The 18,756-nt window shown below is 35.9% G+C and overlaps 1 protein-coding gene across 1 annotated transcript in view; it reads right to left on the bottom strand.

Annotated features, from left to right (window-relative positions):
• The window catches only part of Sclp (leucine rich repeat containing protein 20 sclp), a 54,944-nt gene extending 37,067 nt beyond the window's left edge, over positions 1-17,877 (bottom strand). Inside the window, exon 1 of the mRNA XM_069821487.1 lies at positions 17,588-17,877. Coding sequence (XP_069677588.1) covers positions 17,588-17,738 — 151 coding nt within the window. The 5' untranslated portion in view covers positions 17,739-17,877. The remainder of the gene's footprint in view (positions 1-17,587) is intronic.
• Positions 17,878-18,756: the final 879 nt, after the last annotated feature.

Below are 18,756 nucleotides of genomic sequence, written 5' to 3'. Positions count from 1 at the left end.
TAACAGCGGTACAAATTTAAATTAAATTAAGTGAAAATCTATTATCAATGTAGTTGCATAAAATAATAACGAAATACAGATAAATAACATTAACAGCGGTACAAATTTAAATTAAATTAAGTGAAAATCTATTATCAATGTAGTTGCATAAAATAATAACGAACTTGTTCCAAGGGAAAAGAGTGAAACTTCTACAAAGTTAAGCAAATGGCATAAAACAGAGAAGCAAACGGAAGAAAACGAGAAACGTGGGAAAATTGAGACCATTGTGGATGCCAAATTAGAGCGAATGATCTAATCCCAGGAAAAGAGAAATACATTATTTTTTATTTTGTCTATTACGAGGTCAGCTGAATAGCAAACTTTAAATTTTATTTCATTTTTTTTATAGTAGTAGGTCAGTGAACTCTGGGTTACAAAATGATGAAAAAATAGCCGTTTTTCTCTCCACAGTACTTTCAGAGGGGCAGATTTTTTTTTTTTTCAAAATCCGCTTCATCGACGTAGCATCTCTATATGCACGTTGTAGTTCTGCCTGTCCCGGAGAGTGGAGTGCGTCAATTATGCAGTCCGGTCGTCCTCACATCGGAACCTGACTCAAGAAGAATAAATAATGCACGTGCATCGCCTGCACTTTGTTGCAATGCCCGAGGCGCGCGTCATCGATTCCGTATCGAGCCACTTTCAGCTGTACAAAGAAGTGTGACATAACGCACTCATCAGCCGGTGTTTCTCAAACTGTGGAACGCGTCCTCCTGGCGGAGTAAAGCAAGAGCATACCTAATAATTATTTAGGCCTACAGAAACTTCGAGACGAAAAGGCGATAATGGTGCTATGGTGAAATGAAAATGTTAGGAAAGAGAGAGCGAAGCGCTAAACCTGCTTTGTCCACTACAATGTTACAGAATATGCCTCATGTCGAACATCGAGTGAGATTTGATGGGGCTACTCTTAATTAGGGTTACCATCCGTCCGGCTAAAGGAGAACATGTCCTCTTTTTTAATCATTTTATCCTGTCCGACAGGCATTCAAAAAAATTGAAATGCCCGACATTTCGCATTTCAACTAGAATATGAATAATGTGCGACATTATGCATAGAACATCTAAATAAATGGTGAAAATCTATGAAAGAATTTAACTGCTTTCAATGGTTGAAGCTGGAGCACATAAAAAAACATAAAATATGATGACCTATTGACATGCATTGAATTCTTACACTCTAAAAATGTCACTATTCATTATTCTAAGTTATTTTATCAATCTCATTCTGCAATGTACAAAGACATGCCAATCAAGTTAATTTGAACAAAGATTTAAATGTAGATAAACAATGGTGCAAATTCTTCAATTCCAATAGTTCTGCGAGCACTGAAGCTTTCTTAGAACTCTTAAAAATATGTCAATTCTATTAATTTATCCCAAGTCACAATGGAAGTGCTGAGAGAGTATTTTCCATAATATCTGCTCAATGGACAAAAAACGAAATTGCATCCTAACGGAGACAGTCAGAGGTATCATCATAGTGAAATATAATTTCAAGGACATGTCCTGTGAACAGTTCCATAGTTATTTGTTACAAGATAGAAGTTGGTTCCTTCAGGCTCTTGTGCACGAAGTGGGCTCCACCGATAAGTAGTACTGTAATACTGATCCAGCAACTAGTGAGAGAACTGACTAAATTGAGCCATTGTTTTTATCTTTAATTTTGTTCATGCCAATTTTTAAAAAGTCCTCCCTTTTTCAGCAATGTCCTCTTATTTTAGATTTCATGTCCTCCTATGGAATTTCTTCTCATGGTAACCCTATTCTTAATAAGTTCGAAAAAGGGTCCTGATATTTTCAAAGATTATGCTTTAAACTAATAATAATTAGTTGGTTAGTTAGTATCTATTCCCTGACTTTCGCAATTCTTTCATCAGAGTGATAGTCATGATAATAAAGAATGGTCTAAGGTTGAGTACAAATTTAAGGCAGAATTTATTACAAATGATTAAAGACAGATTTATAGGCAATGCTAAGTGTCCAGAAGATTAACACATCAAGTTTAAATATATTTATAGTTGATTAATTATTTTGGCAGGAACTGTCTTATATATGTCACTTCCAGCTACCCGAGTTTCTGAACAAATTATTATTATTATTATTATTATTATTATTATTATTATTATTATTATTATTATTATTATTATTGTCCATATAACACAATTCTTCTGTGGTATTCCAAACAAATCTTCATCATCATTTCATCTCATCGAGGGTGTAACGTAGACCAGCCTCCTATGGCACGCCCTGGACAACGATTCTGTAGGTAAATTGGCCTACACAACTGGCTTCATATGGGCTATTGACTAACAGCAAGTGTCCACCATTAGTAAAAAAGGAATTATTATTATTATTATTATTATTATTATTATTATTATTATTATTATTACTCCTAAAACCAATTTTTCATTCCTACAAGATTTGATTCCAACTGTTAGATTTGAATGTTATGGTTCTAATATTTCATCGGGTAAACTAACACGTCTCTCTCTAACAGTACACAACGCATTACACAAAGTTGTCATTCTCATGTGACGATTCCAGATTGGGCAACACAACAGAGACTTGGGCGTTCCACAAATCGATAGAATGTGTACGCGCAATCCAGTGAGATGTACGTGAGATCAGAGCAGGCGTACTCGTGCATTCCTGATTTCTGCCAAGTGGAGCGGGTTGCGTATGCTGCGAAACAGCTATATTGTGCTGCTATTGTTTCGTCCTCGTTCGCTCGCACTGCGCCGCTCAGCTGTTTACATTCACTTCCGCTTTCTCCTCGTGTCGGCCGCGCGCGATCACCTTGACGTGGTCACTTACCCACTTCCTTCACTCTGTACGCACAAAGACTGACCCCTTCACGCTAACTTCTCAGGTCACCTTTATTATGAAAATTCTCGTTATCGATTGCATATGAAATCCGCAGCGATACACTCACGACACAACTTAAATATAATTATCCGGAGGGGGGGGCAAAGGGGTTTCTGCAGCATGCCCTTCGGCATACACTGTTATATCTGTCTCAGTTCTAATCATGGAACGTACATTAATATAAGTATATAACCACAAGGGCTAAATGTTATATATATTTACATCTTACTCATTTAAGACTCTGCTTGTACAAATTACACAAAGCCGATTAGGTCCTTATGGAGTAAAGAAGACAAATATGATCATTGCTGTCTTCTCATTTCCTTGGAGAAGCTAACAAAAGTCACAAACATTTTTGCACAGGGTATGCAGCTTCTGGGATCAAATTACGCATATCGAAAACATGAAGTCAGCCCGCTACTCCAAAGCATTCTTCATCTGTGTTTAGAGTATCTACATCTACTGTACAGTATGAAAATTGTTACATTGATCTTACTTTCACTTGTATTAATGTAAGGAATTTTATTTCTTTTACGACTTATAGGCTTAATAATAATAATAATAATAATAATAATAATAATAATAATAATAATAATAATAATAATAATGATAAAATAAGGAGTGTGCTAAGGAAATCGGCTAAGCTTATTCCAAGAACAAAACAAATTTGTTGCGCGACAGCCCATACAGGGCCAAGACCTACAAGCCGATTGCTGGCCTCACGTCCACATGCTACAGCAGAGGTGAAACGATCATTTAATTGGGGAATATGCGGTTAGGACGATGATCTCCTTAGTCGTTATAGCTCGCTTGTGAAACCGGATTTAATTACTCACTGTTAGGTAACTCTCTAAATTCAACACAATATTGGGTCGGTATCGGTCCCATACACTGTTCGAAATTTAATGAGAAAATTTCTTTCCCCATGAAGACTATCACTATCGATAATAATTATATCCCGTCAATTATTTATTTTATATATGTATATATATATATATATATATATAAGGACCTATTTTAAATAACCAATTATTAATAAATAGATTTAACAAGAATATATTTTTTATATAAATAATATATATACTAATAATTTAGATTTATATTAATATAAATCATATATATATATATATATATATATATATATATATATATATATATATACCTCTATCTTTCAACAATAATGCTGTATATTCATAGATAATCTGTATTATATATAAATTAATTATTATAATATAAATATAACGTTAATAAATTGTCAGAAAACACAGAACTGTTTTTTGTAACGTAACTTGTCTGCAATATTACGACTTCTGCAATTCACTCATGACATTGACATTATTATTATTATTATTATTATTATTATTATTATTATTATTATTATTTTAATCAATGACGGGCGCTTGGCTTCAGTTATTCATCTAAGCTAAGGGTGGGCAGTGCGCGCGCGGGCACATTACGCTCATTCCTGACCTAAGCGTCCCCATTTAGTGGACGACCCGCCGAAGCTTGTAGTTCTTTCAGCCGCCATGAAGGCGTTGCCCCTGGTGCACCATAAGAGGCGAACTTCGTAACACCGTACGACGGTGATTAATTAAGCAATGGTGAAATGCCGATAGGGGAAACTAGAATACTCCGCATAAACCTATCACAAAAAACCGTCTTTGTTCACCACAAATTCCAGTTGAACCCGCCGGGATTCGAACCGGGGTTACCAGCGTGGAAAGCCGATGCTTTAGCCGTTCGGCTAACCGTGAGCCTTATTATATCATTATAATTATATTAATTTGGTCATTTAGAAGATAAGAAAGCCTACCTAATTTATAGTTCGGTGTAGCGTTCTCTTTTTTTCGCTATATAACATTCTATTATCTATTGTGTTTTATTGCTTTCGTACTGTTTTAAACAAATTTTGTGTACACATTTGAATTTACTGAAGTTTCTATGGCAGTGGCTATCATAATGACTAAAGATTGATACCTTAAATAAGCAAGTGCTTTCAAATCTCTGTAAAACATAAATAATTTCATTGTTGCTAAACAGAACTTACAAGAAAGTAAGTTGGCAACACTGATTCACGATAATGGCAAAACCCCATCGAGGCAGGCGTCGTGTGTATCGTACAGAATCACACACAACAAGGTGAACCGCTCACCGAAATATGTAAGTGACCTTTTAATGCCATATTAGTACATCAGGAAAGGTTGTCCAGTAACTGAATGGGAAACATTTCACTTTACTGCAACATATGGTTGGAAAATTAGACCGAGGAAGAAATCACAGAGGTTAGCAGAAGGTTCCTAGTGACGAGGTCACATCAGCTTTCATGAGTGCGGGTCAAATGCAACATTCTGTCTGTACTTAGGATTACCGTACTTCCTCAATTTTCCGGACAGCTCATTTTAATTGTCTGAAAATACCCGCTAGGAATGTTTGGAACTCACTACTTTGTCCAGTGAGTAATAGTACTCACATAAACAATAACATATTACCATCATCATCATCATCATCATCAGCATCATCATCACCATCATCATCATAATCAGCATTAATTCTTCTCTGAACCTGCAAAATCATCGCAGTTGATAAAGCGTCGTAAAATAAACCAATTAAAAATATCAGTGTCGCAGTGTTATCATGAGAATAAGAAATAAGTCCGCGCTGTAGCTGCGCGATCTACTGTGCCATACTTTGAACTAATACTGCGAATGGAGCGCTGGAAGAAAAAAATTTCTCATGAAATTTAGGACCGCTACTCAACCAGCATCGAGATGAATTTGGGGAATTACAGTTTGTAGTTTCGCCAGCTAGCTTATAAGATGATCGAACCGTTAGTCTCTGCTCAGACATGTGGATGTGAGGCCAGCAATCGGCTGGGAGGCGAAGGCTCTCCATGGGCTGTCGCGCATCGAATTTGTTTGCTCGACGGAATAACATAGGTAATTAACGACATGTTAACAGTAAATTGTATTAAATTTGTGAATATAACATTTTTGCAAGCTGTTTTTTTTTAAATGTTGAAGTAACAGAAAACGTGTATTGTTTGGTATATAGGCCCTAGCTGTAGCAGGCTGAATAGATTTAATGAATGAAAACCAGAAAATGTTTCAATGGAAGCGAGAATGTTCAAGTAAATAATAATAATAATAATAATAATAATAATAATAATAATAATAATAATAATAATAATTTCTTCGCTTCAATGAATGCCGATGATCCAAAATTAATAAAAGAAGCTAATGCTCTGAGACAGGGCAACCGAGGGCAGCAACACGCCATTACCTACCTGTAAACAACATATCGACTACCGAGAGTTCATATTACGGAAAGAAGTTCACAAGATTTTAAAGCTTCGATGAAGGCTCTAATTTCATGAAATATCACATTCGATAATTATACTGTATTAAAGAACTCAGACGATATTCTGAGTTTAACAGCAAGTTAAAGATATTCCAATTTCAAGATATTCCAATTTTTAAAGGAAATAGAAAGTGTTTCCTTTGAATACCGTACTGTAACTACAAAACAACTCCAAACTGTTTATGCGTTAATACTAGGTCACAGACAGAAACTATGATTTTGACGACGATGACGATGGTGAACAAGATAAGAGAATGATTCTGATGGCCATGAATAAGGTGGTGATGGAATATGCTGCATTATTATTATTATTATTATTATTATTATTATTATTATTATTATTATTGTTGTTGTTATTATTACAAAGTACCTATATGATTATGTCTCGTGACCAGAATATTATACGAAATGGAAACTTAAAAATTGGAGATTTATCCTTCGAAGAGGTTGAAAAATTCAAATATCTTGTAGCAACAGTAACAAATATAAATGACACTCGGGAGGAAATTAAACGCAGAATAAATATGGAAAATGCCTGTTATTATTCAGCTGATAAATTTTTGTCATCTAGTCTGCTGCCGCAAAATCTGAAAGTTAGAATTTATAAAACAGTTATATTACCGGTTGTTCTGTATGGTTGTGAAACTTGGACTCTCACTTTGAGAGAGGAACAAAGATTAAGGGTGTTTGAGAATAAGGTTCTTAGGAAAATATTTGGGGCTAAGAGGGATGAAGCTACAGGAGAATGGAGACAGTTACACATCGCAGAACTGCACGCTTTGTTTTCTTCACCTGACATAATTAGGAACATTAAATCTAGACGTTTGAGATAGGCAGGGCATGTAGCAAGCATGGGCGAATCCAGAAGTGCATATAGAGTGTTAGTTGGGAGACCGGAGGGAACAAGACCTTTGGGGAGGCGGAGACGTAGATGGGAGGATAATATTAAAATGGATTTGAGGGAGGTAGGATATATGATGATAGAGATTGGATTAATCTTGCACAGGATAGGGACCGAAGGCGGGCTTATGAGAGGGCGGCAATGAAACTGCGGATTCCTTAAAAACCATTTATTATTATTATTATTATTATTATTATTATTATTATTATTATTATTATTATTATTTCTATTGTTATTATTATTGCTCTCTTGTTATTGCTGTTGAACATAATAATAATCATCATCATCATCATCATCGCCATCACCATCAACACAATGTACAAATATTTACGATTGCAGGACTCTCATCATATGGTCACAGAATGAACATAACTTATTCTTTCCTGTGAAAGAGAGATAACGAATTGTCTCAAATCCAGGTCCTCTGTGTTTAAAACATTGTGCACTGATATGACGTCACAAGCTAATTTAGTGTGAATAAATAATTGAATCGCTCCATGCAGAAAGGGCTTCAGTCCATTAGACCTAGTTTTGAGAAAACTAAAGAAAACATTCTGTACACTGTATTCCTTTCTGCATAGAACTCTGAGCCTGACGCTTCAGTTTCTATCTTTCCAAGCATTGGACTGAATACCTTTCTGCACAGGCCGATGGAGCCACCCATAAAGATATGATTTCCATCGATATCTCGTTTTTTCGAAATTTGTGACTGAAGCTCTTTCTGCATGGGACGATTCAATTATAGATTGTTATGCTGTGATAACAAAGATGTTGGTAAAGCATGCGTACTGCTTTCGTCACATTCTCTGCTTGAATAATTCACCTGTCTACAACATATAATGTTTTTCTTTCGAAACTCTGAACTTTGTACTGTCATACGCTGGCTTTGCTATCAAACGTAGAAACGCGAGTAGGTGTTACTGATAGCGAATGGAAACAAAAGAAGAAAGCGAAGCAACTGTTCGCAAGAGAAAAACAATAAGGTCACTTACCAAGGCAGCTATATGACCCATACCATTAACGTACATAGGCGACATAGAAAATTAAATCATCTCTGTGCAATATAGATGTGAGTCGCCTGCACCATGTTCTGGTTGCTTTTATCACTACAATTACGTACTACTCGGAGATGTAATTTAAAGCAAAAGAAGACGATCTTGTTTGTGTCAGAGATCGAACTCCTCCTTTCTAATCTGTAACCACTTGTTCTGTTGACTACATTAACTCTGTTCCAGTTACAATAAGAGCCATTTTAAATAAAAAGACGATTATGTATGGTATTATGGTATGGTACTACAGAAGGGTCTATTTTAATGATCCAGGGTTCGATTGCCGAGCCTGGCTAACCTAATTAAATTTGTTCATTATTTTCGTCTATCACCACCTTACACTACCTTGATATATGTTCTCCTTTCAAATAAATTTATATTCAATTCATATTCAGCCCGGCGACGTAGAAAAATTAACTCAGTTGTCAGAAGTTGTTAAATAAAATAAATAAATAAATAGAGAAGAGAAGTAAATAAACTTGGAGGAAAATGTTGATCACAGGAATCGTTCTAGAAATTTGGCAAGGAGTTCACTGCTCTCCAGGATAGGATGATAAATGCAAGTCCTTTAGTCTTAACCATTCGCTATATCAAAGATTCCCAACTTTTCTAGGGGCGCAGTACACTTGACCGAACGTCGCCGATCTCGTGACACAATGTTTTAGGTTTAATTGCAATTAAACAGATAACTATTACTACATCTAGCAATTAATATTAATATATTAAATGGGCTTAATCTTTAATTCTATGTTTGTGTTTACTTGTACACAACTTGTCAATAACTTATGGATGATAGATCCACACGTAAATACCTTCAAGATGTAACGTAACAGTCTTTCTCTGACTCGACTTCAATATTTTCATAAAGAAAGCTGGTTCACACAAAATTATTACTTTGAAAGAAATTCCTGAATCTTTATAGCTCTATTTGCAATTTCAGAAAACTCAAATCGTGCGTAAATCCTTACGAAGGCTACGGAATTCTCAACAATTTCTTTTCGCTCAGTAGCAGTTTAGCATTGTTGAGTTATCAAATTTTTACTTGTGAAAAGTAAAAATGTAATTGAGATAGAATTCATAAGACGATTATAACCTCAAAATTATTACATTAATTCAGTTTAGCTTATATTTCGTTAAAAATATAGTTCCTTTTCATTTAAATAATAACATTCGACGGTCCAGTTCAAAAGGGAAACATTTCAAAATTTAAAGTTTTGAGAAACCTGCATTTTAAAGCTTCATGCTGCTGTGAAAAATCAAAGGGTCGTTGAAATTACTCCAAATTCTGTTAATGATGCTTTACATACAATTATTATAAGTTTCAAATTAGAGTGTGTTAATTGGATTTCTCACAGCAACATGAAGCTTTAAAATTCAGGTTTTTTCAGAACTTTAAATTTTCAGTTGTTTCCTTTTTGAACTTGACAGTCGAATTATGTGCTTAAGGCTGGAGTCTAATGGGGACTCTAATTTTGTTGTGAAGATTATAAGATTCGTCGCATTACAGGAAAGAACCTGCAAATAAATAATTGAGATAAATTCAAAGAAAAGTATAGCCTATGCAAGAAAAATTAAGAAAAACGAAATGTTTACGTCACATCAGATGGACTTCGCGTCACACTGGTGTGCCGCGATACACCGTTGGAAATCCCTGGCTATATGAATGAATGAACAAGTCGAAGTGTCCCGTGAAGGGCAAAGGCCTCCTATAGGGGTGGCCCTAAAAGTTTACTCGGTGGACCACTCAGAGTAAGTAGAATCTGAGATAATAATATCGTTTCGAAAAAGCATAAGTATAATTCTCCGTCGTGATCTAGCTATATGGATGTACATTAAAATTTAAAAAGGGCTAGTGTTCTCGGTCTTAGATCTGCCAAAATTAAAGTAATTTACCTCCACTTGAAGGATAGGAAGGCAATCAGTAGCTCAGACAGTAACAAGTTGGACTCGAGATGAGGCTTCGCTCGGGCGTGGGATCGAATCCCTTTTGGGTTAATTACCTAATTGGACTTTGGGCTTTGTTCACCGCAGTGGAGTGACAGTTAGCATTACTGAACGTGAAACGAGCGGGCCAGTGTTCAAATCCTAGTTGGGACTAGTTATCTGGTTGAGGTTTTCTCCGAGGTTTTCCCTCAATCAATTGTTGAGTAACTTTCAGCGTTGGATCTCGGACTCATTTCGCCATCATAATTATAGTATCCTTCGTTCATCACCCGCTGCTGGCTGCCACCAAATTTTGACCCCCGTGGTATGTGGCCATTAGTTACTAGTAGTAGTGCTATGTACCATGGGCTCTCCCCCTGGGACTCATGGTAGTTCGTGGGACCAGAGGTTGATGGACCGCGTTGATGCCTACGTGTAAAGGTAAAAAATGATTCTGCAGGCTGTAGGGCGCCCTCAGGAGAATCTGTAGCACATCATTCCATTCCGGACAGTAGAATGGGTCCACCCAAGCGGCCTACGTGCGAGCAGTTCCCAGCCAGTGCCCCTCTCCTAGAAGGGGACTAACAAATAAATAGTTGGGCTTTTCTGAAGTTATCATCATCTGTAAGGCGAATGTCAGGTATTCCCAGGCAAATCCTAGAATACATCTCACTAAATACCATCTTGCTATCACTAAGTTCACCGAAAAAAGCAATAAATCTTCGGACTGCCATGCGCTAACAAGAAATTACCTAAATTAAAAAAGAAAGAATAGTGTGAGACTCTTGGAAATTGTACATAAAAGTTTTTCTCTGGATTCTCAAACACATTATTTAAGTTACAGATACACTTCGGAGTCAAAGAGATGCTGATGAAGTGATAGGTCTAATGAACGGAATGAAAATAGTAAAGAAAATCATGCGAAACTGCCACTTTGTCTGCTGCAAAAATTGAGGAACACGCTCACCACTGAACACGTTCACTTTGCTGAAAAAATATTAGCTAAGATAATAGTAGTTGATGAGATCAAAGACTACTGTAATCATTGTATATAAAAAAACGCGTATGCGTTTTTATTTTTTCACTACGCAGGCCATTCAGTTGCCCCTTTTCTTAAAGATCGAACTCACAGTCTTTCAATTCATCTTTAAACAAATAATGTTTGTACAATTTGAGACAATTCGTAATCTGATAACTAACAATAAAAATTCATAAACAGGCTTAAGTTATTACAATAAATTTACTACTGATATGGAAACGCAGTATGTGGGACGAAGACGTTCCAATGAATAAAGCACAAGATCAGCTGTGCGTAGAAGTGTCATTAACTTTGCTCAAAGAAAATCCCACATTGTGCAAGACCATGCGCGAGCACGCCTAAAAATACCGCACTTTCTACGTCGTGAGAACTGCGTCAAACTAAAGCAAGGTAGGGATGGAAGTCATTTTTAATGTTCCTGATATATAGCGCTACGCTGGGATCACAAAAGAAAATGGATCTGTGAATATTCAGTTACGTTGTTCAGGCAAAAATGCATACGTGACCTTATCTGTAAGCCAAAAGAGCTTACGTATTTCTTTTTCAAAATGAAAACATCCATACGTTGCACATTCTAGAAAGAGACGTAAGTAAAAATAATTTTCTCCAATTAGTGATTTCAGGACAACAAAAAGTTACGAGAAGAGTAAAGCTAGATCCAATATTACTGATGATTAAGAGATTCGAATACGTTTGCGCGTGCACAGTCTCTTAAAGTGAATCTCTAAAACCATGTGCCTCTTTGTGAACTCGCCTGATTATATATTCGTCGCTGCAAAATATTGGTTTTATTTCATGTTTCGCGCTGTTGTCACATACATTTCCGTGATATTAAATCAGCAGTATAACTGCTATGGATTGTAGCAGCGATCATCAGCTCAATGCACTCTCGGGCTAGCATTTGTTACCCGCGGATAAGAGACTGCACTATGGTGCATCTGTGGCTGCTGAAGGGTATGCTCTCTCCTTCTTTCTGCTGCACGACGGGGCATATTACGAAGCACTACTTACACGTTACCCATTTCAGCGAGTGCTGACGACCAGTGCTATATAGCGTCTGAATGATATGAAGGTGATAATGCCAGTGAAATGAGTCCGGGGTTTTAGGCCGAAAGTTACCCAGCATTTGCTCTTATTGGAATGAAGAAAAACTGCTGAAAAAACCTCAACCTGGTAACTTGTTCCAACCAGGATTTTAACGTGGGCTCGCTCGTTTCACGGTCAGGCGTGCTAACCGTTACTTTTTTATTGACTATGAATAGTCCCTGTAACTGGAAAGAGTCTTAAAAGGAAACCTCACCGTTTTCCGAGTGACAAACGAAGATTATACATTTTATGTTGTGTTAAAAGAATTCCGTATGAATTGATACACAATGATGAAATGTATGCAATTAATGTTTAATGTTACATAATTCTTACATCTTACGAGTATATACAGAGCACTGTGAAGCGAGGAAAGGCGGCACGGGTGGCTGGTGAAGCGGACACGAATCTGAGAGATGTTATCGGGTGATGAGAGGGATAACAGAATTAATCAGGAGGTGAGAACGAGCAGGTCAACGTTTGCGTCGTCTTATCTCTGTGATACCAGGAACAAAGCGAATAGCCTTGAGCAGGTCGCATGCAGACCCACTGCCTGGCTTAGTCATCCGTCTCAACGAGGAAGCCGAGCCTTCAGCTCATAAACCAGTTTTACACCAATTGCACGCGGTGATTTCTGTCTGGCTTATGCCAGCATAATGTTTCTCAATCTGTGGAACGATGATCCAAGTACAGGTCAATTTATCAAATAACTACATGTTCCTTTTAAAATCTAGCAAGTCAGGATTCTAATCCCGATAGTAAAGTAGAGATTTACCTTCCTTCCATATTGGCTGTGTGTAGCCCTTGTGTCGTGTTTGGCCTGCGTTGTCTTAAGAAGTGACCTTACGCCACATTAACCATGTGATTGAGAAGTCTAGCCATATGTAGAAATTTAATTTAGTTCATGAAAATACTTAGTTTATGAGGACGAAATGCATCCAAATTCAGTATTTGAAAGCAGATTATTAAGATGATAATGATAATGCCTTTTTAAATTAATGACGCTATACAGAGAAGATAAAATGATGAAATGGTATTAATGGAGTAATGGGACTAATAGGGGAAATCAATCAGAGAAAACTAGTCTTAAGGTCGTTTTTTCATTATAATCTTCTGGGACTTACGAACCCTGAGATACGGCTGTTCCCTATTATGATCAAGAGTCTTGTACTCGCCAAACTTAGACGATCCCAGCTCAGAGGAAAGAAGTAAAGATGTCACATCAACATGCTCTCGATGTTTATGTTATGCAGTTGGCCGTGTCCGATAACTGAACTGCTTTATAATAGCGTTGCCAAACATACACGGCCTCAGCCCGAGGAGAGAGGTCAGCTTATCTTGCAGCAAGAGACAAAACTACTAACTTCTCTGTTAAAAAACATCGTACTTGCCTCAGCCCAGCAGCTGGGTTAATTCAGAGTCATAATGTGACAACGCTGCATAACTAACAGGCATGCACCGTATGATTTATTATGTTTTGGCTAAGGCACGAGTCAGCAGAGTGGTGTGAGTGAGATCGTCTAAGCTTGGCGAGAACAATACTGGCCACCATGCACCATGCAATTGAACTGTATAGAAAACAGGAAGGTGGTTCATATTCTCTTTAAAATGAATGCAAAACGTAACAGCATGTAATTGAGAGTAGGGATCGAATAATTCGCTACTCCCGGATTAGCGAGATGATTTAGTATACCAAGACCGGGAACTGAACATTAGAAGTCGCTATTCTGAGATTTTCACACTTTACCTCTGTCTTTCCATGAAAAGAAAATCCGAAATTACGTTCTTTCACGCGACTTTCTGTCACCAATCCATAATCGCTTAATGATCTCATAAATGAAGGGTTCAGAGCCATAGTGGGCCAAGCGCCATTTATTAAAAACGGAGAAAGCAAGGGTTAAAGTTAAGTGAATACCATAGTTTAATGAAGCTTGATATATCATTTAGTTTTAATATGTATACTTTATATTACGTGCTATATGTTTCCATTGAATTATGGTAATAACTTCATTTTAACCCTTGTTTTCTACGGTTTTAGTAAATGGCGTTTGGCCCACTATGGTTCTGAACACTTCAAATGTTCACCAACCTTTACAGTTTAAAATTTCGTTCAAGAATCGTAATTGGATTCAATTTAAAATCAATAAAAGTAGTTTTGATGAAATTAAAATCCCTTCCATTTTTTCGGACTTGAAACATTGACTTCCTAGATTACAAACTGAGTGCATAAGGCCAACTATTGTACAAGAAAGAAGAATACTAATTTAACCTCTTAATGATGCAGCAGCAATTGGTTTCAAAGGCTGTTAGACCTTTGCAACTAAATATAAACAGTAGCATAGCCTTCCTGCCTCTCAGGAAATTCAAAGTAAAAGATAAAACTCTTGTAAATTACATATCCTTGGGATAAATAGAAGCTGAAACAAACAAACGAATGAATATATCGCTGTATGTCATCATTCATCAATACAGCGGAAATACAACTGTATACCAGAATTGCATTATGTGCTGAAACACATGTAGTAACTCCTCCTCCTTACTGACTCACCACAGAAAACACGAAACTCGTCGTAATCGAATTCCTGTATTCATTGTTACTCTGACATTAAAATGTGACACTATTTTCTTCAACACAATTCATTGCTTAAAACACAATGGCAGTTTTACTTATAAAACAAGATCCTACACTTATTTACAATGTTTTCCGGGTAATTTCATGGGAAGCTGCAATGAATTTTGTTTTACTTGGTTATTTAACGACGCTGTATCAACTATTAGGTCATTTAACGTCGATGAGATTGGTGATAGCGAGATGGTATTTGGCGAAATGAGGCCGATGATTCTCCATAGATTACCTGACATTCGCCTTACGGTTGGGGAAAATCTCGGAAAGAAACCAACCAAGCAATCACCCCCTGGCGGGAATCGAACCCGCGCCCAAGCGCAACTCCGGATCGGTAGGTAAGATGGCAGGAACGAAAACTTTGAATGTTAAACTTACATTTAGACAACCTAATAAATATGGTTCCACTATTGGTTGTTAACACCTTCCGGAGACCATGAAATTCTGTGGCAAATAAAACTTATTGTCCATAAATTGGATGTGCTGTAGTGAATGGTGTTTCCACATGTTTATATGCTGGCTTCTCGGCCTCTGCTAGTCTGGAAGCTGGAAGAATTGAGTTTCCGAGGCAAAATGTATCCCCAGTGATATGATGGTGTAGATGTTGACTGGTACAGTTGAACTTTTCTGTGGGCGAGAAATGGCGGGAAAAATTACGTACCGGTAGAGTCCTTTTATTCAAGCACAGGCTTGTTTTACGTGTCGTAATTCTGAGATATTCATATTACTCACGAATTAGGCCACTCTTAAAAACACATTGTCTTCGTCCGGATATGAACCGCGAACCTCGAATCTATAATTCTACTACTGAGGATTACAATATAATATGTCATTAAAAACAAAGATACATAATATAAATATTATAAACGTTTCTGAGAACCAGCATACTGTAAAATGAATCAAGATCTTTTCTTCCAGAGGCAAAAAGACCAAAGTGTGATGCTAATCACAAAATTTTTAGCATCGTGACTACAAGTGCAAGAGAGAGGTATGTCCTTAATTTTACATAAAGTTATATTATGTGGTTTCAGCCAATTTTTGGTTATTTGTGAAGTTAACTTAATATTTAAGAAATCATTGGCTTCTTTAATTTTAATTTTAAATTTAAAATAAGCAAATATTGCGACATCATATCTGAATATGTGCTGTTAACACCTGTCAGTGAAACAAATTCATACACTATATTTCCAATATAAAAAAAAGAAAACTGATGTTAGCCTATTCTGTTAAAATAATGATAATCTTTACAACGGTTCGAATAAATTACCACTTCTTATAATTAATTAGATGCTATTAATATTAATGTGATTATAATATATAGCTTATATATCGCTAATAATCATGTATTGAATATCACATATACTTTTCTTCCAACTATAAACCAGTATTCCAAAATTAAAGTATGTAAATAATTATACGCTAATCAGTAAAATGTTGAACATCAATTACCTACATATTTCTGTAATATCGCTAAAATTTTCACTAGAGAAATATTTAAAAATGGAAACTTTTTAATTGAGTTTCCGGTGGAATATTCTTTGGATTAATTTGCATAATTTTGATTAAAACGAAATAAATATATTGTTATGTTTGAAATTAAGAAATAAAGTAATTATTATAATTATTGCTTTATCGCAACTCTATGCTAAATCACGCATGGCCTCCATGTTCTATAATTAAATTCACTGTTACTGTTAACAATAACACCCTAACCGTTCACACACAGCCTTCTTTGTTGTGATTCAAACTTTTTTGTGTCATGTTCCCACCATAAGACAACTTTCATTCTTCCTCTTTTTTAACAGAGTTGTGCAATTTGACAGGCAAAGGAAAGGAGCCAAATGAGAACAAGAAGCTTATTCCCACAATTCTGAATATCAAATGAAAGATTACAAAATTCGGATTCAAAGAATCTCGCGCTAGATTATGATTTTAATAAACTACTTTAGTTCCCTTTATTAAATACGCAATCAGACAAGTTTCCTTAGTGAGATGAAACTTTGAAAGACTGAAAAAATGTATCTTAATTAAATATTTATTTTGTATCATTTATAGGCGACCACATTCTAAAAAATATGCTCAGAGTGCAATTTATATGCGACGTATTTCATACGATTTTGCTTTCAATCACGGATTTGCGAAATTAGAAACAAAATGAACAACTGTATTAAAATTGATAATTTAAAATGAAAATAGTCAACATTTCAAGGATTCAAAGAAACAGGTTTTTAAAACACATTTCGGAAGTTGTTTTATCTAAAATCAATAATTGTCAAATATAATTTGCAAAAACTATATTGTTCAAAATTCACTGCAAAGAAAATTTGATATACTTATTCAGAATTGTTAAAAGTTAAAAACTAATTCTGTTATAACACTCAATATGAATGAATTTATTTTTGTTGTTGTTGTTTTTTTTATGTGAGCACTAAATACTGGAGTAATTTTTACACATAAAATAGGCATTTTGCTCACCACTTATTTCACCCTTAATATTTAATATTGTTTAACAATAAATATCAAGGCTTACCACAAACATATTTTCCAATAAAAAAAAAAGAAAAAAAAAATAATTTAGTTAATAGTTATAGAGTCAAAATGTAAATATTTTCTATAATTGATATTTCCTTATTTTCTTCGATACATCACTAACTTAGTTTTAAAGTCTATACCTAGTACAATATTTTGAAATGTCAACTCACCCAAGTTGTTATTTTCTTGCGCATCGTTGCATCTTCCTACGACCCTAATGATCGCTCTTCCTGCCATCCGTGTGCAATGCATGACAGCAGGCAAGTTCGGTTCATTGTTGGCCTGGTTGGTGATATCTGCTCCAAATTGTGGCGGTCTCATCGTGTATCTGTGTGCTACGAACTGGCTGCCCAATATATCTCGAACAAGACGCTGCGCTTTCTTTTGTTTTCACGAGATATATGTCACTCCGGTCGCAACACTACACTCCGCTACTTTAGCAAAAATCCTTCGCACCAGCCATGCTGCTTTGTTTATATACCAACATCACAGCATCAGCTGTTCCAGCTCCCACTCTTCCAACACAAAGCTTTTGACATTACCCAGCGCATGCGCGTTACGATATGCGCATCGCTGTGCTACGAATCACAACTTGGGTAAGGTGACGTCATCAGCAGTGCAAGGTGAAATACGAAGCAAAACAGCTGCTTCGACCGAAATTATTTTAGTGGTTGCCAACTTTAAACTGCCATGCCAACAAAGTGCGCTTAACTTTACAGACCTCTTTCTTTAAGTGTATAAAAATAATTTAAGTTCAGTAGACGGGAAGTAGTTTCCGGAAAAAAGAAATAAACTGCATAATGTTTCTGATAATATTAAGTACACTCAAATATTCAACTGAAGAGTGGACGAATGAATTATTTACATATTATGTGAAAGAATGACAGTCCCCAGACAAAGTTGAAATTTCTTTCAATCAGCAGTGACAAAGGTCCTTGACATTACATACAAAAATATCCATCCATTGAATCTGGGAAGCGAAATACTGTAGATCTCAATGAATACAATAATTTCTAGTATTTAAATCTTTAACAAAATAATCATTCATATGTTACTTTTCATATTATCATAACGATAACTTAACATTTTTTATTAAAATAGAAGTTATTTTATCATAAATGGTTCCCTCATGGAGAAATTGACATGATTATGGCTGCATAACGAAAACGCGGTATTGTACCACGAACTCAAATAAACGTAAAAGAAATAAAAGAAAGCTTAAAATAAAGAAGTATAGAATGAATTCTTCATTGCAATGTGTAGAGCAGTCCATAATGTCTACGCTAATAATTTTGTTTTCACACACATAATTTGTATCAGTAGCTTACTATTTTTTACA

The sequence above is a fragment of the Periplaneta americana genome, chromosome 3, assembly GCF_040183065.1.
Source record: "Periplaneta americana isolate PAMFEO1 chromosome 3, P.americana_PAMFEO1_priV1, whole genome shotgun sequence".
Taxonomy (NCBI): domain Eukaryota; kingdom Metazoa; phylum Arthropoda; class Insecta; order Blattodea; family Blattidae; genus Periplaneta; species Periplaneta americana.
The sequence above is the reverse complement of the archived record's forward strand: the minus strand, read 5'-3'. Positions and strand labels throughout refer to the sequence as shown.